This window comes from Podarcis gaigeae, assembly GCF_964106915.1.
Source record: "Podarcis gaigeae genome assembly, chromosome: 13".
In the NCBI taxonomy this organism is placed as follows: domain Eukaryota; kingdom Metazoa; phylum Chordata; class Lepidosauria; order Squamata; family Lacertidae; genus Podarcis; species Podarcis gaigeae.
Window position 1 is genome coordinate 29,599,434 of NC_139689.1, and position 24,147 is coordinate 29,623,580.

Below are 24,147 nucleotides of genomic sequence, written 5' to 3' on the forward strand. Positions count from 1 at the left end.
CTACTGAGCATCTATAAGGGCCGTACCCTCACCTAGCCGCATTCTGAATCAGCCTCGCCCCTTGGTGGGATAATTAGGCTTAACTATATATAGGGTTGGTTTATGGAAACATGCAAAAACTGACCCAGGCCAGAAACAGATGGAGCCACCTGCTCCAGGGCTGGGGAATCCAGACCTTGTTGGACTACAACCCCCATCTGCCGTAGCTGTGGCATGGATGATGGGAGCTGTAGTCCAGCAACGTTCCAAACAGCTGCAGAGTCCCCCAGCCCTGGTCTCCCCCCCCCCCATTTTGGAGCTTTTCCTCATCCTGCTAACCCATCTGTGTCCCTCTGTGTTCTGCTGCAGGGCCGCCGAGCTGGAGAGATGAACGTGGGCACAGCTCACAGCGAAGTGAACCCGAACACCCGGGTCATGAACAGCCGGGGCATCTGGCTCTCCTACGTCTTGGGCATCGGCCTTCTGCACGTGATCCTCCTCAGCATCCCCTTCTTCAGCGTCCCTGTGGTTTGGACTCTGACCAACATCATCCACAACATGGTACGGGGAGCCCCTTTGGGAGCAGCTTTGAGTTCCGGCGTTGGGCACTGTAGGCAGAGGATGCTTCTGCAGGCAGCGCAGGGAGGGGGAAGCCAACACAATTCCCACCCCCTGTACTCCCTATAACACAGGGGTGGGGAATCTTAGGCCCTGGGCCAAGTACAGCCCTCCAGAGCTCCCTAACTAGCCCTTTTCTTCAGCCCTCCAAGAAATGGCCATCTAGGCTATATGAATGTCTGGTGTCTAGACCAGGCAGCCGGCAAGTATCCATCTAGATGCAAGTCTGGCGCTATCAGCTGGATTGTCCAGAGAGATCCATCAAGTTGTCAGTGCCAAGGATGGGATTGTTGCTATGAGCATGCAAACTGAGCAGAGAGTCACATTTTTTTAAAAAAAAAAGTGGATTCATCCTAAGCATTCTTGTGCCTACCTGCCAGGTATAACAGACATTGATTTTTTTATTAGGGTCTTGGTGGTGGTGGTGGTTTTTAAATCTGCAAACCAACCCACCTTTAGTCATGAAACGCTTCTAACGGACTTCATTTAACTTGTTCTTGCAGTCAGTGTCCATTTTACAATTTCTTAAAGATACAGTACTGCCCATGTGCCCACGCGCACACACATATACATGCACACAGCTGGCTCAGATTTGACAACCTCAGCATAGGAAACTGTGATGTATTATGCCAAGAACCAGTTTGGCGCTTGCATGCTCCCTGCGCCGCCCCCATGCACCGACTTTTAGCATTTCTATCACGATTACTTTAAACCACTTTAATGCCTGATCTGGGAAACCATGGATTAATCTTGGTTCACTCACCGAGTGTGGTTATACCACAGTTTCCCAGTTCAGGTGTAATGGGAAACTATGGTTTAAATTAACTGGACCACTAAAGCTTGCAGCAGGAAGGGAGTGGGGGGGGGGTGGAGCACAGGGTTTATTAAGGATTAGTAAGCCATCTGAAAAACCTCATACATGCTTCTACCCCACCTCCTGCTTTTGTTTTGTGCAAACCTGAGACTGTTAAGTGGAGAAAAATCCTCCCTAAACCCATTCAGAAAACAAAAAGAACATCCCAGTTTGAAAGTCACACCAGTTTGAAAGGTCATGGCTTCCCCCTAAGGAATCCTGGGAAATGTAGTTTGTTAAGGATGCCGATAGTTAACAACAGGAGAGCCTCAACAGAGCTAGGCTTTCCAGAGTTCCCTGGGAAGGAGGGATTGATCATAGGGGGTTTCAGCAACCTGAAAACAAACTGCAGTTCCCAGCAACAGTGCTATAGTACAATGGTACCTCGGGTTACAGACGCTTCAGGTTACGGACGCTTCAGGTTACAGACTCCGCTAACCCAGGAATAGTACCTCGGGTTAAGAACTTTGCTTCAGGATGAGAACAGAAAACGCATGGCGGTGGCGCAGCAGCAGCGGGAGGCCCCATTAGCTAAAGTGGCACCTCAGGTTAAGAACAGTTTCAGGTTAAGAACGGACCTCCAGAACGAATTAAGTTCTTAACCCGAGGTACCACTGTATACTGCAGATGGGGGACTAAAGCTCACAAAACAGGCTGCACAAGGAGCAGGTGTGAAAGTACAATTTGAAATAATCATAATACAATTTTGATGACTATGGTGTGCCTTAGCAAGGGCTCATTCTCCCTCGTCCTTAACATTGGTCCATATTTCTGGGCATCTCCCCACCCCACCCCCACCCCTCAGTTAACCTTAATCTGCTTAGCCTAATATCCAGACGCTATCTCAGCGCAGACATGGCAGCCTGCTGGCTTATGCCCTGTGCTCAGAGTGGTGCATCATTTTGCATCGAGCCAGGGGCGGTGGGGGTGGGGAGCAGCTCTCCCGGCGGGTCACCCCATCTGCTCCACATGCAATTATTTCTTCACTTTAGCAGTAAAAACAACTGAGAGTGACAGCTATGTGCTGTTTGGCTTCCTTCCCTTCTGATATATTTAACGTGTCGCTGGCCCTGTAGGGTGTCTAGCTCAGGATTGTTAGAAGAGTTTTTTATAACGGCGTCAGTGTAGAGAGATGCACTTGCTGTGTTTGGTTTCCACAGATTGGTTGTATTCCAAAGCACATGCATTCATCTAAGTCCAGGGAGTGAGGAAACCCAGGCCTGGGGGGCTGGATTTGGCCCTCAAGACATCTCTGCCTGGCCCTCACGTCCCTTCCCAGGCCACACCCCTCACTCGGCTGGCTCTGCGCCCTTGTCTCGTGATTTATACTGGACCAAAATGTGTCTGCTTGCATGCCTGGATGTAGGCAAGAGTTTGGCCTCACCCACCCCTGTTATGTGGCCCTTGGAAGACACCCCCCATGACAGAATGCAGCCCTTCATTACCCCTGATGTAAGGGGCATCTAAGAAAAAATGTGGCAAAAAGAGAGAGAAAGATGCAATTGTGTTAGAGGAGGCAACAAGACGGGATAATCTTGACTGGATTTTAGGCTGATGCACACACACACACACACACACACACACACACACGGGGTCTCTCTTTCTCTCCTGGCCACCTACTGTGGAACAGCGAGAGAGACCCTAGCTGACATTCAGCCGGACACCAGAATGAGTGAATTGACCTCAGTACCCGCTGACATCAATTGAGCAACTTTGTTGTGACTCTAGTCACCCATTGGTTTCAGTGGGACTTAAGTGCCACCACCACCTTATAATTTGGATCCACCCAATGATTTCACGTGGGAAGAACTGAAATCAAAGAGGGTAAGAGCTGGAAAGAATTAACACAAAGGAATCCGGGCACCTTGGCACCAGTTATCGCCATGCTTTGTTATCATTGCTTCATGATAGGATGAGCTTAAGATGATTTGCAACTGGGAGTCGCCCGCTCACAGATTTTATCTGGTGCTTTTGTTCTCTTTCAAGGCTTCCCCACCCCCGCTATGTAGGAAGCGAACACTGTACGGCCGCCTGATTAAAATTCCAAAGTGCAAGGGTTTCTAGAGTGCTGCAGTATCCTGTTCCGTGAAACTCGAAGCTTGGTGAAATTGGGGCGTCTGCAGCTAAAGGATTGTTATTTGGGCAGTTCATCCTCCTCCTGTTTAATACGGACATATGGATTTCTCACACCCAGTGCTTATTATCACACCCATTTACTCCATTCAACTTAATTGCAAAAAGCTACAGCCACCCCTAATTTGCTTAATACCACTTTAACAAAAGCTTTCCAGCACCTACTGCATTAATTGGAAATGTGGGGCGAGCCACACTTTTTGTGCAGGGCGGATGATAATAATAATAATAATTTATTATTTATACCCCACCCATTTTAAAATACATTAAAACCTCAGTCATTAAAAACTTCCCTGAACAGGGCCGCCTTCAGATGTCTTCTAAACATTAGATGGTTGTTTATTTCTTTGACATTTGGTGGGTGGGCATTCCACAGGGCGGGCGCCACTTCTAAGAAGGCCATCTGCCCAGTTCCCTGTAGCTTTACTTCTTGCAGTGAGGGAACCGCCGGAAGGCCCTCTGCGCTGGACCTCAGTGTCCGGGCTGAACGATGGGGGTGGAGACGCTCCTTCAGGTATACTTGGCCGAGGCCGTTTAGGGCTTTAAAGGTCAGCACCAACACTTTGAATTGTGCTTGGAAACCTTTGCAAAGGTGTTCAGGGGTAATGGAGGCACACTGAATAACGATGCACGCTTGTGCATTTTTTCAAAGCACAAGAGCCCCGCTGGGTCAGGCCAAAGGCCCACCTAGTCCACCATCCTGTTCTCATGGTGGCCAACCAGATGTCTATGGGAAGCCCACAAGCAAGCCAACAGCCCTCTGCCCATTCGTGAGTCCCCCCGCGGGTGGTATGCAGAGGCAGGCCACTTCTGACATTGGCGGTAGAACGTAGTAGCCGCGATGGCTAGTAGCTGTTGATGGCCTTTGTGTAATCCTCTTTTAAACCCGTCCAAGTTGGTAGTCATCGCTACAACATGTGGGAGTGAGTTCCGTAGTCCACCTACACTCCGTGTGAAGAAATGGCTTTCTTTTGTCGGGGGCGCAACCACATCTGGCGCAAGTGGGGTGGAGTTGCCAAACACCTGGCAGGCCACGATCCATGACTGGTGGACTGCATTTCGATTGGTAGAGTCGAAACGTGGAGCCCTGACATACAGCTGTGTTAAATTTCCCACACCACACATTTATTATTTCATAAAATTTTGTACAGTGGTACCTCGGGTTACATACGCTTCAGGTTACAGACGCCGCTAATCCAGAAATATTACCTCGGGTTAAGAACTTTACCTCAGGATGAGAACAGAAATCATGCAGTGGTGATGCAGCAGCAGCGGCGGGAGGCCCCATTAGCTAAAGTGGTACCTCAGGTTAAGAACGGTTTCAGGTTAAGAATAGACCTCCAGAACAAATTAAGTTCTTAACCCGAGGTACCACTGTATATCGCTTGATTGGGGGGGGGGGGAGGACTCAAAGCGGTCTACAAAGCAGGTAAACCAATAAAATCATCACTTAAAAATTTACAACCGTAATTTAAAACAGCATTTCCCAAACTTTGGTCTTTAGCTGTTTTTGGACTACAATTTCCCATCATCCCCAACCACTGCTCCTGCTAGCAAGGGATGATGGGAGCTGGTAGTCCCAAAACAGCTGAAGACCACTCTGGGATTGCAGCGCTCATTTCGCTTTACTGGCCGAGGGAGCTGGCGTACAGCTTCTGAGTCATGTGGCCAGCATGACTAAGACGCTTCTGGTGAACCAGAGCAGCGCACAGAAACACCGTTTACCTTCCCGCCGGAGCAGTACCTATTTATCTACTTGCACTTTGAGGTGCTTTCGAACTGCTAGGTTGGCAGGAGCAGGGACTGAGCAACAGGCGCTCACCCCATTGCGGGGATTCGAACTGCCAACCTTCTAATCAGCAAGTTCTAGGCTCTGTGGTTTAACCCACAGTGCCACCCGCGTCCCAACATTTGGGAAGGCATGTCTAAACTAAACAATAATGTCTTTGGCAGGTGCGGAAAGAAATACAGTGAAAGCTCCTGCCTTGGTATCAATAGGCAGGGAGTGCCAAACTAAACGAGTTCTTACAGATGCGGTTGCGGGTATTATGTGGCATTTTATAGAAGTGCCAATTCTGTTGACTGAAGTGGTCAAGTGGGCACATATGGTACCCTAGCTGCTATACGTCTGGAATTCCCCAGACATATCTGGGATTCGTCCGTCGGAAATAGCTTCCATATGGAATTTCCGAAAATTGGTAAAAATGGCAACCCGAGTCAGTGGTGGTAATTTGTTGGCAAATTTCCTTTTTTAAAAAAAAAAAGCCCCAAAACTTCAAAGCTCAACAACTTTGCCCACAAAAATGCTCAACAGCTTTTATGTCCAGACTTTCACTTTTTGAAATATGGCAACCCTAACATATGGGGTCAGATGACGTCATAGGTCCCAAGTTGTTAAGAGCTTTATATACTAATAGTAACACCTTGAACTCTGCCCGGAGGCAGATTGACAACCAGGGCAGAGTCCTGAGCACAGGTGTTAGGTGCTGAAAAGGCATTCTGCACTAAATGCAGCTTCTGGGTCAAGGGCAAAGGAAGCCCCACACACAGCGCATTACAGTAATCTAACCTTGAAGCAACCAGTGCATGAACTACTGTGGCCAGGCTCTCCCGGTCCAGGAGCAGCCCCCCTATGTGTATTACAAATGTCAAGCTGCCTCCTACACACCTGTGACAATAACATGTGCTTCTTAGTTGCCGCTGCCCGCTGCAATAACCTAGGGCAGGTTAGGAATCTGCACACAGGGCTGGCTCAAGGCATTTTGTTGGTGCGGTGTGAAATCTGAATTGGCACCCTCTCTCTGCCCTGGGTACCATTGGCCACGCAGATGCCAATAACCGGTGTGGCACAATTCGTGACCTAGAAGTAGATCTGTGTAGGAAATCTGCTTTGCGTAGAGCGCCGGCCCTTTGAAAAATTATGTATGTGACACTTTGCCTCCAAAAAAGAGCAGGGAGGGGGCTGCCTCTTGAGGCCCCAGTTATATTTTTATGTGCATTACAGCATCTGAATTTCTGAGCACTGCTTTGTAGGCAGCAGAAGTGGCAACAGCTCCCCCTGCCAGCACAAATGTATAAATGACGTGTTCCATGCTAGTTCACTGCTCAATGCTTCCTCCTGCTTTTTTCTCCTTTCTTCCTTGGATCAGGTTAGCCGAAGCATTTTAAGGCTCCAAATACTGCAGCTTCTTTCCTCTGCCACGTTTTTAAAGGTCGGTCAATAGTCCTCTTTGCGGCACTGCTCCGAGTGGACTTCAGCCAAGCACCTTAGATTGAGGGCTTGTAGTAGAATAATAATTATCCTAAATTAGCACTGTATCTGCATGTTTGCCCTCTTTCCTGCTAGGCTACCCTTGCTTCTCATTGAAAAGTGGTTCTTCATTGGTTGTGCAGGAACCTTTCCTTCAACGCGGCACATCTTTCGCAAGGACGTTGCTGCCTTTTCAACCGGGTAAATCATGATTCGAAACAAGAGAGTGGAAGAGATTAGCGAAGTAGCCCAGAATAGGGACGGAATATTGTTCCCCACCGCCATGTAGCCCTAAAAACACACGTGTGTCTTTGCGTTTTCTTACAGAGCATGTACATTTTCTTACACACTGTGAAAGGAACGCCTTTCGAGACCCCTGACCAGGGCAAAGCCCGGCTGCTGACTCACTGGGAGCAGATGGATTACGGGGTGCAGTTCACCGCTTCCCGCAAGTTCCTGACCATCACGCCAATTATACTGTGAGTGTAAAAGGGGGCTTGGGACTGTACTTATAAGGCTAGGTGCAAATCGCTTCTGGGTCAGGCCAGAGGCGTGCCAAGCCCAACATCCCGTTCCCACAACGGCTAGTCTGATGCCTGCGGGAACCCCTCAAACAAGAAATGTTGCTGTTCTCAGTCAATGAGTATTCGGAGTCATGATGCCTAGAAAGCCAGCGTGGTGTAGTGGTTAAGAGCGGTAGTCTCATAATCTGGGGAACCGGGTTCGTGTCTCCGCTCCTCCACATGCAGCTGCTGGGTGACCTTGGGCCAGTCACACTTCTCTGAAGTCTCTCAGCCCCACTCACCTCACAGAGTGTTTGTTGTGGGGGAGGAAGGGAAAGGAGAATGTTAGCCGCTTTGAGACTCCTTAAAGGGAGTGAAAGGCGGGATATCAAATCCAAACTCCTCCTCTTCTTCTTCTGTGGTCCTGAGGATGGTATGAAGCCAAGTTGACTAGTAGCCATATCCTCCATGTACTTGCCTCACCCTCTTTTTAAGGCTGTCTATGCCCTAATGGCCACCCCCACAACTCATAGCAGGCCAGTTCCATAAATTAACTCCACACTGTGCGAAGAAATACTTTTCAGACCCACAGAACTCCTTCCTCCCCTTGTGCCCTTAAAGCCGTGTTTCCCAAACTTGGGTCTCCGGCTGGTTCCCCCCAACTACAATTCCCATCATCCTTGACCCCGCTGGTCTTGCTAGCTTAGGGATGATGGGAGTTGTAGTCCAAAAACGACAGTACCTTAACATTCTCTGGGTAGTGAGCAATACGATTTGCAACGTTAAAGAAAGATTCCTGGAAAAATGAAAAGCTTTTCACCTGGCATCCAAAGAATATATATAAGATGTATAAGACTGAATCAGGTGAGTGTTGCAGATGTAATGAGACTGAGGGTACTTTCTATCATATATGGTGGACCTGTAAAAGAGTATTGGGAAATAATTCATAATGAACTGAAAAAAATGTTTAAAAGTACTTTTCCAAAAAAAACCTGAGTCCTTGAAGTTGGGGATAAGTCTGACAGAAATTCCCAGGTGTTGGAAAAGGTTATTTATGCTTGTCACTACTGCAGCTCCTGTTTCTTTAGCCCAAAAAATGGAAAATGAGCAAAGTCCTGACTGGCAACTTAAACTGATGGACTATGCGCAGCTTGCGGACCTAACATATAGAATAAGAGAACAAGAAGAACATAATGTTTAAAGAAGACTGGAAAATGTTTATTGAATAAATGGGAGGGGGGAATTGTGTACATATGAAAACGTGGGCAGCATAATTAAGATAAATTCAACAGTGCAAATAAGTTTTGATGGATGTAATAATGGAATACAGAATGGTTTAGTTTATATAAAATGTGCAGGTGTTTATGCTGTGCAAAATGTATTATGTATTGAAGTTCTCACCCTGGGCCAGCAGGGGGATACTGTAGATAGTTTTCACTCAGGTCCACATATGCAAATAAGGGATTGAAAGTGACGTTCAGTGATTGGATAGTTACAGAAAGTGGTTACTGTTGCGTTCTAGTGGAGCTCTATATAAGCAGGTTGGCTGAACCCTTCAGTTCAGTTCTGTTCTGGCCTGTGAATAAACAAGAGCTGTTTGAAGAATCACTGTGTCATCTGATATGTTCACCCACAACTTAACAAAATGAACCATGGAAAGAGAGGAAGGGAAGTCATTGATATGTTAAGGTTGTTTAAGTGAATATTCTAAAAGGTAAAACAGAAATTTAATAAAAAATATATATCCAGAGAGTGAGTGAGATTATATACATGATATTAAAATGTTGTGTGTGTGTGTGTATGATACGGGCATCGAGCAAGCCTCCCTAGGGAGGGCATTCTATGTTTCAACCTTCAGCGTGGGCTAGTTGAGGGAATTGGGGCATACGCGATTCAATTCTCTCCTCCTTTTCTTTCCTCCGCAGTTATTTCCTTACTAGCTTCTACACTAAATACGACCGGATACACTTCATCATCAACACCATCTCCTTGATGAGCGTCTTGATCCCCAAGCTACCCCAACTGCATGGCGTACGCATCTTTGGGATTAACAAGTACTGAGCCCGGGTGTCTTTTATATTCCCTTCTGGTGAGCTGTGAGAGGCCAGCAACGTGAGAATCCTGTTTCCTTCGTTCCGGCTGCGTCTTCAGGATACACTTCCACACAATGGCTCCTTTTTAAAAATTTAATTTCTTTTTAAAATGAGCACATGTTGCGCAGGATTCCAAGATCCGACAGAGAACACAGACGGCTCAAACGATACTTGAATCCTGGGTAGAGTTTAGCTTGGAAGAGAGACAAGGGCTGGGGGGGAGCTTAAAACGTATTTATTATTATTATTGTTGTTATTATTTTATTTTTCAAGAATCTGAAAATAGCTGCAGACAACACTGAGATTTGAAAGGTACTCATAGCTTGCTCTCTGGGTGATGGAAGACATCCAGCCCAGAAGGCTTGGACAGGTATAGAAAGGTAGGAGCCTATTGCAAGGCGATGTTTAGGATGATAGCAAATGCACTTTAATATAAAGTTGTCCCCTTTGGGGGGGGATTTGTGACTTGCTCATCGAAAGGGCTATATCAGAAATTTTGAGATGCACACTAGGTATAGATTTCTTTGTGAGTTTGGAAACCTTAGCTGATCATTTATAAATACATTTTAATTATTTGGTAGGCAGTTGGGACAGATTCTCATTCTTTCTTGCAGGGGCATGAACCAGGTTTCTCCCCCCAGTTACAAAAGCAATGCTCTTCAGAGTCTTCTTTGAAAAGCCTTTGCCTATATATCTCAAAGCTTTTCCCTCTCTGAGGTTGAGGGAGTGGGGAACTCCACATGGCAGGTTGAAAACACAACCCAGGGACGAAAAGGAAGAGGAAAGAAATGTTTTGATACTTGCCTTGCAGTGGTTGCCACATTTCGACAGTCGCAGCTGCCTCACTGCGGCGTCTTCTTCTGGATGGGAGAGCCAATGGCTGAAAGACCAGTCTCTTGCAGCATTGGTGGTTTATTTTGACATTGTACAATGACGGCGGGGGAGAAGACACAAGATGAGGCCAAAGGACCCAGGCACCGTTGCCAGTCTCTCTCGGTTGGAAATCCAGCATAAGTTGATTAGGGTTGGTTAGGTACCACTCGTCGTCAATTCATTCGCTGATTCATGCCAGCACTGGGGTTCAGAGAGAGCTATCTTGTTGCTGCCCTCTGTGATGTCTAACTGACATGCTTCCTGGGCGGCCTCCACCCATGTGGTTTAATGGGCTTTTGCTTTAGTGCCCCACTGTGTCAGAATAAAAAACCCTGTATTGCTCTCTGTCACCTAGAATGCAGATATTTTGGTATACGTCTGACTGCTGGTTGGTCTGCTTCCTAAACCCCGGTACAGCAAGGAGGAGGGTTTTCTTCTGCTAATGGATTAGTAAGTGGGTTTATTTCTTTCTGATGCTTCTGTTGGATGGAGGGGTGGGGGAGAGAAACAGACTCTGAGAGCTATAATACATTATGTCATGTAATCGCCAACAGCCTTTTAAGGTGCAGGCTGCAATTCAATCATGCGGACATCAAGAAAAACGTGTGTTAAGTTTTGGTCATCAGGATCATAGGTATGTGAGTTTGGTTCTTCTTGTCAATGTTGTGTCCTTTGTTTAAAAAAAACAAAACAATTTCCCTCCCCTTATCCACCCTGCCCCAGGAAATGCACACATTGCTCGCTAGGATATGAGTTTTATGATGGGATTTAGGCAGCCTGAGTATTTCCTGGAATCTGTTTCTCAGGCTTGTTAGCTTGGCAACTGAAATGTTTCCTTACCCCACTAAACTGGAGAGGCATCTAAACATTTGAGGCCAGTGCCAATAATTCATAAACCGTTTTCCCAGCTTTATAACTGCTTTTGGCAGTATCTAGAAGTGATGGCAGGGAAGGTCCACCTGGTTTCAGTGGCCACATTAGCAGTGGTGATGCTGGGTTGGGCTTTGTAGCAAGCAGAGGTGCTGGGTTGGGCAAAGAGGTTTAAAAGCCTTCCACCAAGCCCAGTATCATTAAAGGGATAGGAGTTGCCCCCTTCTTTCTCTTCAGATGTCCTTCCCATTATCTGATTTGGTACAATCTATGTAATAAAACAGATGATTTTAGCTGAGGTTCCTGCATTGCAGGGGCTTGAACTAGTTGACTCTTGGCCCCTTCCAACGCTACAATTCTATGTTTCTATCCCTATCCTTGACCAGCGGTTCAAGGCAGCTCAACAGACAAAAATAAAAGCCCCCTTACACTTGCAGCAAAAAATGTAAAGGACAGTTAAGTGGCTATCCGGGGAGGCAATGTGTACTAAAGTCCACAAAGCTTCAGGGAGAATGATGCAAGAAACAAAGGAGATTGAAAATGTGGAGGCAGAGGTGGTGAACCTGCAGGACCTCCAGATGGTGGGGGACTACAACTCCCATAATCCATGAACATTGGCCATGCCGGCTGTGGTTGATGAGAGCTGGAGTCGAATGGCACCTGGAGCATGTTCCCCACGCCCTCTATTGAAAGAATTACAGTGGAGCTGTGTTTGGCACAGCTGCAGCCAAACATTGCTTTTGGGCTTGTCACCTGTATGCTTTAGCAGCCTTTGTGTCACACTTGGGACTAGTAATCTTGGAATGGAAGGTCAGGTCCTGGTGTACTTGGAGCTCTCCCTCCAGACACAGAAGGGAAGAGTATCAGCCCTTGCAATTTCCTGTCAGTCAGAGACCTTCTCGGTTGGCCAAGTAGAAGGACTAGGTCCCTGTTCTCTACCTTTGGTTGTCTGACAGAGCAGGACTTTATTCCTGGTTACTCCTGAGGCTGTAGTTCCTCAACCTGATTGAAGTCATCTAGCCCTTGCCCTAGCCCAACAACTTGTCATGTTCTTGTTGTTTTGATTGGCACTGACAGTTATAATTAAGTTTAGGTACGTGAGTTTGTGAATTAGGAAAGCGATAGTAGCTTTGGAATTACAGATAGGCAATATATACCACTGTTGATGATGACTGGTGTGGACCAGAGCTTGTCATCTAGGCACAGAGAGGGAGGCAGGGTCTTCCCGGTGTAATTCTTCTCTGAGAGAAGCAAGTGGCCTTCCCTGCTCAAGACACCTGCCAGCAAAGTGGGCTAAGAGGATTAACATTGTAAGCTTTTCACCCAAATCCCAGCGCTAAGATGCTGAGCTGCTATTGACCTCCGTTAGAGCCTGTATTTTTTAACTTCCTGTCTAAGGCAACTTGAAAGCAAGGTACTTTTTAAAATATTCATGAAAAAGGAAGAAAACCAAATTTAACGAAATGTGAAAAATATACCGAGGCCGGGGAACAGACTTGGCATTGGGTTCTCAGAAAAGCGGGGGGGGGGGGGGAATAGGCATTTTAATTTTTCTTCTTCTTGAGTTCCGTTCAATTATTAGCTTTTTCCAGCACTAGATCTCCCCGTTCTACCTCCCATTCTTTATTCTGCAAAAGAAAAACAGCTACTAATATTTCAAAATAATAGTGGAATGATGAACAACCACTTCCCAGTTTTCAGTAATTCAGTGGAACCAGATGAGCCCAGCTTAAAAGTTGAAATTCAGCAGCGATTTTAAGCAAACGCACAATTTTAACCCCAGGTCTTGCTTTGATGAAGAAGCAAAAAATACCGGGGGAGGGAAACAGTCTGCTTCAACGTAGATTTCTGCAATAGAAGTTGTGCTCATTACTTGATGATACGTGTAACTCAATATATGGATAACTTAAAGGGCTTGTGTATTTTTTAGCGCTATTCAAATATATAGGTGGTTAAGGCCTTAAACACCGATCTAAGTTGCACTCTTCCGAAAAACAGAATGTTCTTTTGCAAGGGTATAAATCAGTACCCTACTAAAAAGGAAAATATATAGAAAGAGCTCATTAGCACTATGTCTACACACCAGCCAATTTTCATGTCATTCATTGCTCTGCAAACTTCTGCTCCTACCGCTTCTTTTTCATTATTCTGAGTACTGAGGGGATTGTTCAGAGTAGCCCGTTCATCAGCCACAGTGCTCTCAATGTATTCTAGGCCTGCCTTAGCAACCTGAAGTCCTCCAGATGTTTAGGATGTCCATCAGCCCCAGCCAACAAGGCCCAGAGCTCTAGGATGAAGGGAGTTGTAGAGCAACAACATCTGGAGAGTACCAAGTTGGGGAACCAGCTGTTCCAGGCTGTGTTTCCCGTTGTCAATAAAATTTCCTGTTACAGTTAAACAAAGGGGGTGGGTTTAGCTTTATGAAAATCTAAACAAAACCCTTTACAATGCGAGCTGCCAGCTCACTCTTCTGGCAATAGTTATTGCTACTAGAAAAGTGAGCTTACGTTGTCCAGGCCAAGACCATATGAGAGAATCAGCTGGCAGATTGTTCCTTTACATTACAAATATTAAATATTTGTGGAAACTTTCAAAACCAAGTGGAGGTGAAGAGAGCCTGGGCTGTGGTCAATCCTATATGCTCATTTGCTGAGGACTTGCTCAGTCCTGGCTTTGTCAAACAGAGCAAGCCCCGTTAATATGGCGTGAAACCCATTTGTTTTCCATATTCCCCAATGAAGCTGCTTCTTGGTGCTGACACGAGAGTTCATGCAGTTTCCTTGCTGACCACTTTCTGTAACTCAGTACTGTAGAAAGAGTTGCTTTGCTAAGTCTGGGCACTCTCCATAAAGAAGAAGGTTTCTGTATACTATAAAATTTAGTAGTTGTGGTTTCTGTGGGCAGCAGAACTTATTAGAGATGATGCACCACCCTATCATTTTTAATACAGTAATTTGGAATCACTTCTATCAGTAAATTGTTCCCCTGTGTGCGCCCCTAATGGAATGTCCCTGGCAGAGGGTAGTGCACATGCCTTAGCCTAACTAAGGATGGCAGGGGGGTGCGGAAGTATAATTGTCTTTTCTGAGTTGTGTTTTAACCAACCCAGTTAGGTCCACTGGGCCTTTTACGAAGAGCCCCAAATTCCTCCTCAGTTTGCCTTGGGAGCAAACAGCGATTGAGCCCTTCCTGCTCTTCTAAAGGAGGTGCTGGGTGGGCAGGCGATAGCATGTTCCCTTTAATTCACTGTCCCAAAGGCCAATCTCTTCCACCAGCACCCTAGTAAACATTTTGAAGGGGACTCAGAATGCAGTGCACCATTTGCAATATTGTCTCTGGGCCACAAATCTCTCCCCACCCTACATGGCTTTACGGATGAATAAATGCTCTCCATCATTGAAGTGGTGAGTGGAGAGGATGGGATTTTCCACACAAATGTCGCATGTGAACACATTTCTCTTGGAATAATTGTAGGTACCAAGGCTGCTTTGCCCAGGATGGTGTAATTAAGGTATAAAATGCATCTCGAGCCTGGTGCATGTCAGAGACTGAGCAGAAAGGCCATGCACTGCACTGTCTAGGGTTTCTGTTGTCAGGTTCTGTGATAAATGCAGGAACAATCTGAAACATGGGACTGTGGTGGTCAAAGCTTCAAGTTATACTAAAATCATGCTTGGCATTAACCATGTGTATGCAATAAAAAGCTGAGGTTTATCCCTTCTCCCATGTGCTACTATCCTCCTGAAAATTACCCCTCTGTGAAGGTGCCCCCCCCCAGCTGCCATTATCTGCAAACAGCAGCTTCAGGCAAGAAGTGAGTTTTCAGTGATTGAATGGTGCAGGGAATTGCACCCCCTTCTCTGCATTATGTTCCCGATCTAGAATCGCTCCCTCTCGCACACAAAATAAATAGATTGTAAATAAAAAGACACGGGGAATCTCAACACGGGATTCAAGGACTTAATGTAGCATGTTGATAGAAAGAAAATATGGAGCCTATCTGAAACAAATCAAGGTTTTCTTGTGGCTTTTGATGTGGACTCTATGGGGTCTGTGCACACCCAGGACAATGCACAGAGCAGCCTGGAGGAGAACAACGCCTCTCCCAGCAGCTTGCATAGCATGCAGGTTCCACGGAGCAGACTGAGTAGTTGTGTGCTTTGTGCCAAGTCTGGAGCCAAAGTGCTAGCAGATACCTAGAACAGGTGGACCTCCTAGTCCTGGTGGGCACCAAACTCCCATCACCCTTGACCAATGGTCAGGGTGATACTGGGGGTTGTAGTTCAGCAGTACCTGGAGGTCTGTAGGTCCCCCCTCCCTGGGCCTAGAGCAGATGATCAGGGCAGAAGTCGTTTCTCAGAGAGGAGTGTAGCAGGTGTGAAAGATTTGCAGCAGAACTGGATTTGTTATTAGATGATCATCTAATGGTCAACACAGTTGCTAGTGTCCCTACTCAAATTGCCTGCGGTTCCTTCCTCCAACCGGCACCTAGGGTGGCTTGGTGAGTAGGGAATCTGTGCCTGAACGGCTGTGCTCCTGATTTGATCCCTAAAACAACAACAAGGCTGTTCCTGACCATGAGAACCTCTGTAGCAGCAGATGTAATGATGGAACACACAATTGCGCAATAGTCCACTCAAAGATCAGTGGAAAGGAAGGAACGTCTTTCCAAGTTGCCACAAGAAAGTTTTGCTCGAAATAAGTAGAACTGGGTTGTGGGGCTGCAAATGGCCTGCTCCCACCCAGATTTTTGCACCAGGTAAAGCATAGTATCATATGGACAGGTCATGTATATGGGACCATGCAGGGAACAGTGTAACAATGATTAAAGGGTCCCTGCCAAAGGGGCATATGTAGCATTTCTGGAACTCTAGAAATGGAAGGAAAAGGGAAAAGACCAATGAGCTCTTTTCACGACTTAACAGCAAGGTGCTGTGTTAACTACAGGAGCTAATACTTGTGGGTTTAATTGCTAATTTGGCATCAATTGGTTGGTGAGGTCTAGGTTTTTCTCTTAGCTTTATAGGCTGTTTACTTCATAAGGGTTTAATTTTAAAACAACAACAATAATTAACTATTTTAAAGGTATGGTATGGTAGTAAGCTCTTTAGGAGGGCATGGTAGCTGAGTTGTTGCCACAAACTGCATTTTATGATATGTCTGTGGATTGTTCTTTAATTGTAGTGAATTAACCTATTGTATTGATTTACCATTATCTGTGAAATATAATTTTTAGAATGTAAGTGTGAATGTTCTTTTCAGTGAGCGTTAAATGTTTTACACCTTTGTGTCAAACATAGAATTACAGTTGTGTTGGTTTTATTTTTTTTAAGCTTCTTTTGTTTTCTGGATTTGCTCTCGTTTTGTCGTGTACACGTGAGAAAAGAAAACTTTCATCTGGAGAACTTTCTAAGACAAAGTGTGAATATTATTTTTATGAGTCCTTTCTACAGTATTCAAAGACAAACCAATTAAAAAAAATCAGTATTCATGTAATATATCTTGTATGTATTCCTCGAATCTGTACAAAAATATAAGAAAAGCTCTAATGTGTCATTGAGCACCGTCCTGCTCTTCCCCTGAGTAGGGGAGGATGCCTGAAAAAGACAATGGTGTTTTGACATTGTGTTGAGGGTTCTTGGCTGCTTCCAGATCAGGGCCTTTTTGAGTCATTTTTCATCCTAATGATAGTGATGTAGTAAGCTGCCTTATACCGAGTCAGATCTTTGGCCCACCCAGCGCAGTATTGTTTATACCAGTGTATCCCAAACTTGAGTTTCCAGCTGGTTTTGAACTACAATTCCCATCATCCCTAGCTAGTAGGTCAGGGATGATGGGAACTGTAGTCCAAAAACAGCAAGAGACCCCAGGTTTGGGAAACACTGGTTTATACTGACAGGCAGAAGCTCTCAAGGATTTCAGGCAGGGGTTTTTTCCCAGCCTGACCTGGAGTTGGCATAGGAGCTTCTCAGTGCAAAGCAGATGCCCTACCTCTGAGGTAAAAACAGATGGGCCCAACGACTCTTTCCCCCCCCACACACACATTTTTTGGCAACTTGCTTGCTCTGTCTCTCTACAAGTCAGCACCATTTAACACACACACAGAGAGAGAGACAGAGACAGACACAAACAAACAAACAAACAAACAAACAAACAAAATCAAGGCACAAAGCACTTGCACATTAGTACCCAGTTTTTCAAAATGTGGAAAAGTAACCCATCCAACACAAGTGGTAGATGAACCTGTGAGGAAGGAAGGAATGGCAGACTTGCTGCAGCCTTATTGAATGAGATTTGTTGCTGGCCCAGAACATCTGAGGGAATCAAGAAGAGCATTGATAAAGACCATCAAAATTTCTCAGGGGAAAGGAACGCCTTTCAAGTTTCCACTGGGTTTTCCTGAAGAGCCAAATTTTGTGGTACACTTAGAGGTTCCGCTGAGGAAAATTGCCTTTAAGTCAGGCAGCCAAGACATTTTTATTCTGCCAGGCTTTTAAGATTTTTTAAAACTGCATTTAAATCCTCCTTTTTATGCTGCCTTTCAGCAATCCTTTTAAGATATTCTTCTCAGTTGTTATTGTATATATTTGTTGTAACCCACCTTGGGTCACTTTGAGGGCCAATAGGCAGCATATAAATGTTATCTTACAAGAGCCCAAGTAATTATTTTTTTGGGGGGGGGACAATAAAAATAGGCTTTACTTATATTTTAAGTTTTAAATTGATAATAAAAAGCATGAAATGCCACAAATAATGCACAATATTATATTCTTGCTCTTGATCTTTCAGGTTTAAAAGGAAGAGTCAGGTTAGAAACTGTTTTTTGGTGTAGACACACCTCTCCAAGAGAAATTAATAATTGGAGCTACTGTTGTAGTTAATAGGCAATTACTTATTCCACACTAAAGAGTCATTTTGTCAACATTATCTATGCATGGAAAATAAAAACAAATATGTTTACAATTGCTATCAAAAGGAAGCACCCTTCTCCTAGATTTCAGTTTAATGAGCTCAGCATGACTATATTCAACCAAAACTCTTAGGAATCAACTGTCACAATGTGAGTGAAAACTTTATAAAGGCAATGATGCTAATAAGAAATGAGACGACATACAATTTCATTGCCTGCAATCTCCCCATCAGTTGCAGGAGTTGCAGATATTAAGAGTAAATTCATTAGCTTAAAGCCACCATTCTTTAGTCTGTCAGCACAACTATCTCAAATGAGTTATGAAATTTGAGTGAACAGAGTTAGGTTTAGAATGTGACAAGTTCCAGGACAAAATTCTACTCCAGCTCAAGATACTGTAAACCTATGCAAATTTCCTCACCATCGTGCACCTAAATGATCACGACAACGTTCAAATGCCTCCTGTGAAATATGCCACGGTTTGAATTCTTCAGATCAGCTTTATGGGAGAAAATTGTAAAACCTCAGGGACAATATGCTGATATTTATAAATAAAGCAAATCTTCCTTTTTTAAAAAAAATAAATAATGTTACTACCCCCCACCATTAATAATAATTATTATTTATTCCCGGGGTTGACAGCCTTGAGCATGCTCAGTTCCAAGTTTTCTGTGGAAACTTTTGGGCCACCAGGCGGCAGCCACATAAGCATATCTTACAGCCACCAGTAATAATAATAATATAATAATAATAATTTATTATTTATACCCCGCCCATCTGGCTGAGTTTTCCCCAGCCACTCTGGGCGGCTCCCAATCAGTGTTAAAAACCGTACAGCATTACATATTAAAAACTTCCCTGAACAGGGCTGCCTTAAGATGTCAGTAAGAAGAGTTTGGATTTGATATCCCGCTTCATCACTACCCGAAGGAGTCTCAGGGTTCCTAACAATCTCCTTCCCCTTCCTCCCCCACAACAAACACACTGCGAGGTGAGTGAGGCTGAGAGACTTCAGAGAAGTGTGACTGGCCCAAGGTCACCCAGCAGCTGCATGTGGAGAAGCGGGGAAGCGAACCCGGTTCACCAAATTACGAGTCCACCGCTCTTAATCCCTACAAGTAAGGCAGATCCTCCTCACCTGTCACTTCTGGTCCATCTCACTCATCTTCCAAGTGGGTCACCAACTTCTAAGAATGAAGAAGCAGCTGCTGTGTCCGCTTTTCTTCTACACATACACACACACACACACAGAGCTATGGCACTCTGCAGAGTAACGGGTGTGGACCATATGTGCAAAGCTCTCAGACCTCACATGAGAAACCCCAGATGACCGATCCCATTATAGTTGGCCACTGCCATGCCCATTGGGGCTGATGAGACCTGTAGCCCAGTGACTTCTGACCATGGGCTAGCCTCCTCTGTTCGATACCAAATGGAGGGTCCCTCCTTATCCTGTATCCTGTTCCCACTTCCCAGGTTCTTCCCCTGCTGCTGCAAAGAAAGAAGGATGGAAACTAGACCCAGAACTCTCCTTTTAGGAAAGAGGATGCACTGCAACATTTTGCTGCCCAGCCCGCTACTGCCATGTCCATGTCATTTTCAGTAGGCCTGGTCAGTTCTGCGCAGAGCATTCTTGCACCAGACATAAATTTTCAGTTGTGCTGGTCTTTCCCTTCTTGTTTCCTGGCAGCGTCTTGTTTTGCTGCATACGCAAAAGACAAAATCAATCTTCCATCTTCCAACACGGTATGAGTTCTATTTTTCATCATCTCTTTCACAGTGAGGCAATGAAATAAAAAATATACAGTACATGAAATGTCCTATCTATAGTTTGTTTGTTTGTTTGTTTGTTTGTTTGTTTGTTTGTTTGTTTGTTACATTTTTATCCCACCTTTCGTCCAGGGTGGTGTACATAGTTCCCCACCCCCCATTTTATACTCACAACAACAGGTTAGGTTAGGCTGGGCTGAGAGAGGCAGTGATTGGCCCAAGGTTCATGGCCGAGTGGTGATTTGAACCCAGGTCTATCCAGCACTCTAACCACTGCCTTCAGGCCGTACTTCTGTAATTAAGGAGATAATTTTGCTTAGTTCACAGATCAGAATTGTGAAATAGGGTGTTGCACTATCAAGACAAACCACCTTATTTCCCTATCAAAATTACAGTATGGGAGAATGTGAGCGAACGTTTCAACTGAGCCACTTTTGAAAGGACAAAGTGTCAGATGCCAAGGCGGCTCAGTAAATTGACCTCCCATAATTGTTGATGGCAAAGCATTGGGGAAGTGCTATATGAAAACAAGCAGTGCAACAGAATTTCTTTCCTGTTTCATAACATTAAGAGAGTTGCTGGGAAAATAATGCTATTGCAAAATAATGCTATTTTACAGCAATGATTCACGTCTTCTGTATCACTTCTCCCTCACACTTTTTGCCAGCTGACTTGCTTTCTTCTTCCTCCGTACTAGTCAGAGTCTATTTTACACCATTTGTAAAAATGTCATGACTTAGCATGGGGGAGGGGGGAGTTGATTCAGCTCACATTTAAATCCGAATGCTGTATATCAAATCTACACTTTCCAAAAGCTGAGTTTTCCACCCCCCCACCTCCCCCCCCCAAAAAATGCATCATATTAGGCGTAAGTCTTTGCAAAAATGTGTACACAAATGTGTAATCACACAAAAAGTATGTTGATTAGAAGAAATTCACACTAAAACAAGCCTAGGCAAACTCCCATCATCCCTAGCTAACAGGACCAGTGGTCAGGGATGATGGGAATTGTAGTCCCAAACATCTGGAGGGCTGGAGTTTGCCTATGCCTGCACTAAAATGTTGAAGTAGTTTTCATAAGGATTTTTTTTTAAAAGAATAATCGCAAATGTGGAGAAATGTAATTAAGACTTGTAAAATGAGAAACAGAGAAGCAAAACTGACAGATTGTTGCATCTGTAGGCATGACTCACAAATGTATGGTACTTCACCTAATTTCTCAGACTGTGTCTCATGTTCCCTTGGAAAGTTGAGAAACCCTTGCAGAAGGCTGAGGAATGCAAAGCTGCCACCCAACTCTGCTGAAACTTTGAGGATTTGAGCATGCCATTTTAGTAGCATGTCTTTTAAAATTCATTCTTAAATTTCCACTAAATGCATTTTTTTGTTTAAGTGCCATCGCACAAGTATTTTTAAATGATTTTGAAAGGCTTATGTAATAAAACACTTTGCCACAAATGAAAAGACTGGTTAAAAATCACCTAAATTTCCCATAGGTAAAGGTAAAGGGACCCCTGACCATTAGGTCCAGTCGTGGCCGACTCTGGGGTTGCGGCACTCATCTCGCTTTATTGGCCGAGGAAGCCGGCGTACAGCTTCCAGGTAATGTGGCCAGCATGACTAAGCCGCTTCTGGCGAACCAGAGCAGCGCACGGAAACGCCGTTTACCTTCCCACCGGAGCGGTACCTATTTATCTACTTACACTTTGATATGCTTTCAAAAAAGGTGTTGGCTAGGAAGGTAATAGTGGACCGCAGAGTTTAGCCAACCCAACGTGTCACTGAACATATCAAAACTGTGTCTTTTCGGACAGAGGAGCAGCACTGAGGCAGCCAACGTCTGCAGAGTTTGCACTGCTTTTCCATTCTGTGATTCCAAAAAATGAGATATTGTGACTTGCAAAACAAAAGAAAATAAAAAGCAGCAGAAGGAAAACAAAAGAGAAAAAATGATTTTATGACCATACAATGTGGATCAACAAAGAGTAGCCATTCTAAGACAAATGTAAGCCGCTCTGAGCCCGGCCTTGGCTGGGGAGGGCGGGGTATAAATAAAAAATTATTATTATTATTAATGTGAAAGCCTCCTTTATTAGATAAACAACAGCTAGGTTGAAAACAATGGTTATTGAGAGAGTTGGCAGGGACCTGATCGATCTGTTGCTGAATGATGTACACATGCATTCCCCCCCCCCCCATTCCGCTGTTGCCTTTGGCCAAATAGGCACTGGAAGTTGGTGTGGGACTACGAGAACCTCTCTGACTGGAGGCAAGGCTGGGATGAACTAAATCTGTCAGTACCATGATAGAACCTGGTACTGTATATTACTTTCCACTCTATTGGGGGGGGGCAGACCCCTATCGTCATTAGCTAACTCTAGTAACCTTGCACAGCAATTCTTTCCCTGAAGTGAAGCAAGATTTTTATTGTAACTGCTATAATCCTTTTTCTTACCAGAGCCAGAAGGAAGGATTGTGAAATCACTGCTATGGTTGATGGTAGCTCAAAAGCCCAAGGTTTCATCAGTGTGGGAAGGGGAGAAGTGGAACTAAAATGCATAGCATTGAGATAAAGGTTAACACCAGCTTGGTCTTACTTCACTGCTACTGCTGTGATTGATGGAAGTATATAATTCCTAGGTTTCATAAGCATGGAAAGAGTGAAACCACATTTCACAGCTGAAATAATGAGGGTGGGCGGCGGGGTGTTTCGAAAGCCTGGTATCAGCACACTGTGCCATAAATGCAAGCCAGAACTGGAAGAGCAAAGCAGAGAGGCCAAGACAATGGCACCAGTTTTCAAAAGTGATCTATTAATTCCATCTACTCCAGAGCTCTCGGTCATACAGCACATTCAGGGATATAGTTGCCAAAGACAGTTACTGCATCAGCCTAGTAGCACAGAGGGATAGCAGAGAGCGGCAATGGTGGACTGCTTCTTTTGGCTTGCTGCAGACATTTTGCCCCCAAATATCTCTTTCCTTAAAGTTCTTACAGTTTTCCTTCCTCCAGTCCTCTCTCTCGGTGGCGTAGCGTGGGGGGTGCAGGGGGGGCGGCCGCACCGGGTGCAACATCTGGGGGTTAGGGTTAGGGGCGCAAATCCATGGGTTAGGGGGCGCAAATTACTTGCCTTGCCCCGGGTGCTGACAACCCACGCTACGCCACTGCTCTCTCTCCATTTACTCTGCCCAAAGTCGAGTGACAGGCAAGCTGTTTGTCCTGATTACAAGGCTTTCCATCCTTATTGGAATGCCGTTGCCCTTTCTGGAAATTCCACGATGCAATTTGAGCCCGTTGATGCTTTGCTTATCTATTACCAGCTTCCAAGTAGATAGCTCACCTCTTGGCTTTCCAAAAGCAAAATCTTGTTTACCAGAGATAAGCTGCTAAAAGCTATTGATGACTAAGAAGAGCTTCACTCATTTGTTCGGCTTGCGATTACATTAAAAATAGTAATGTTATATGGATAATAAAAGTATAAGGGTAATGAATACATGAGTATCAGACATATTGTACAAAATAATATCTGGCTGATTATGGTCTCTGCCTCTTATTTTGGGCAGGGACCTGCCTTCTCCTCCTGCGATGCTTGCTTTGGAGAGTGCTAGGTCCTCCTCTGAAGGGGATTTCTCCTGGAGGGACATTTCAGTTACAGAGTGTCCAAATCTGTACAGATTTGCAAGGTTCAGAATGCCATCTTGTTTCAAAGTGCTAGCCCATCCTAGGCACACGTAGACCAAAACTTGTTCCTTAATCTCAGAAACAAATGCATGCCAAATTTGGTTACGATATCCTAAGAGGTGTTCTGAATGCCTAGACAACAGACATTTAAAAAAAAAAACTTTCCAAAATATAGAGATAATATAGAAAGATTAACATTTTAGTCCCTTAGAGTTAGGAATAACGCTTTCCGTTCCAACATTTCTCAGTAACTGCAAGGGATGCAGACCCAAAGAGAGAATCAAGTTTCACCCTCTATTCCTCCAGCCATTTTAAAAATCTGGGTTTTTGGCTTTATCCAACTGATTTAACATCACTTTGCCAACAAAGGTCCGTATAGTTAAAGCTATGGTTTTCCCAGTAGTGATGTATGGAAGTGAGAGCTGGACCATAAAGAAGGCTGATCACCAAAGAATTGATGCTTTTGAATTATGGTGCTGGAGGAGACTCTTGAGAGTCCCTGGACTGCAAGAAGATCAAACCTATCCATTCTTCAGGAAATCAGCCCTGAGTGCTCACTGGAAGGACAGATCGTGAAGCTGAGGCTCCAATACTTTGGCCACCTCATGAGAAGA

The 24,147-nt window shown here is 44.9% G+C and overlaps 1 protein-coding gene across 4 annotated transcripts in view; it reads left to right on the forward strand.

Annotated features, from left to right (window-relative positions):
• The window catches only part of ORMDL3 (ORMDL sphingolipid biosynthesis regulator 3), a 31,886-nt gene extending 15,218 nt beyond the window's left edge, over window positions 1-16,668 (forward strand). For all 4 annotated transcript variants that reach the window (XM_083708890.1, XM_083708889.1, XM_083708891.1 and 1 more), the window contains 3 exons: window positions 349-540; window positions 7,161-7,312; window positions 9,262-16,668. In XM_083708890.1, coding sequence (XP_083565016.1) covers window positions 367-540; window positions 7,161-7,312; window positions 9,262-9,397 — 462 coding nt within the window. In that variant the 5' untranslated portion in view covers window positions 349-366 and the 3' untranslated portion in view covers window positions 9,398-16,668. The remainder of the gene's footprint in view (window positions 1-348; window positions 541-7,160; window positions 7,313-9,261) is intronic.
• The last annotated feature ends 7,479 nt before the right edge of the window (window positions 16,669-24,147 follow it).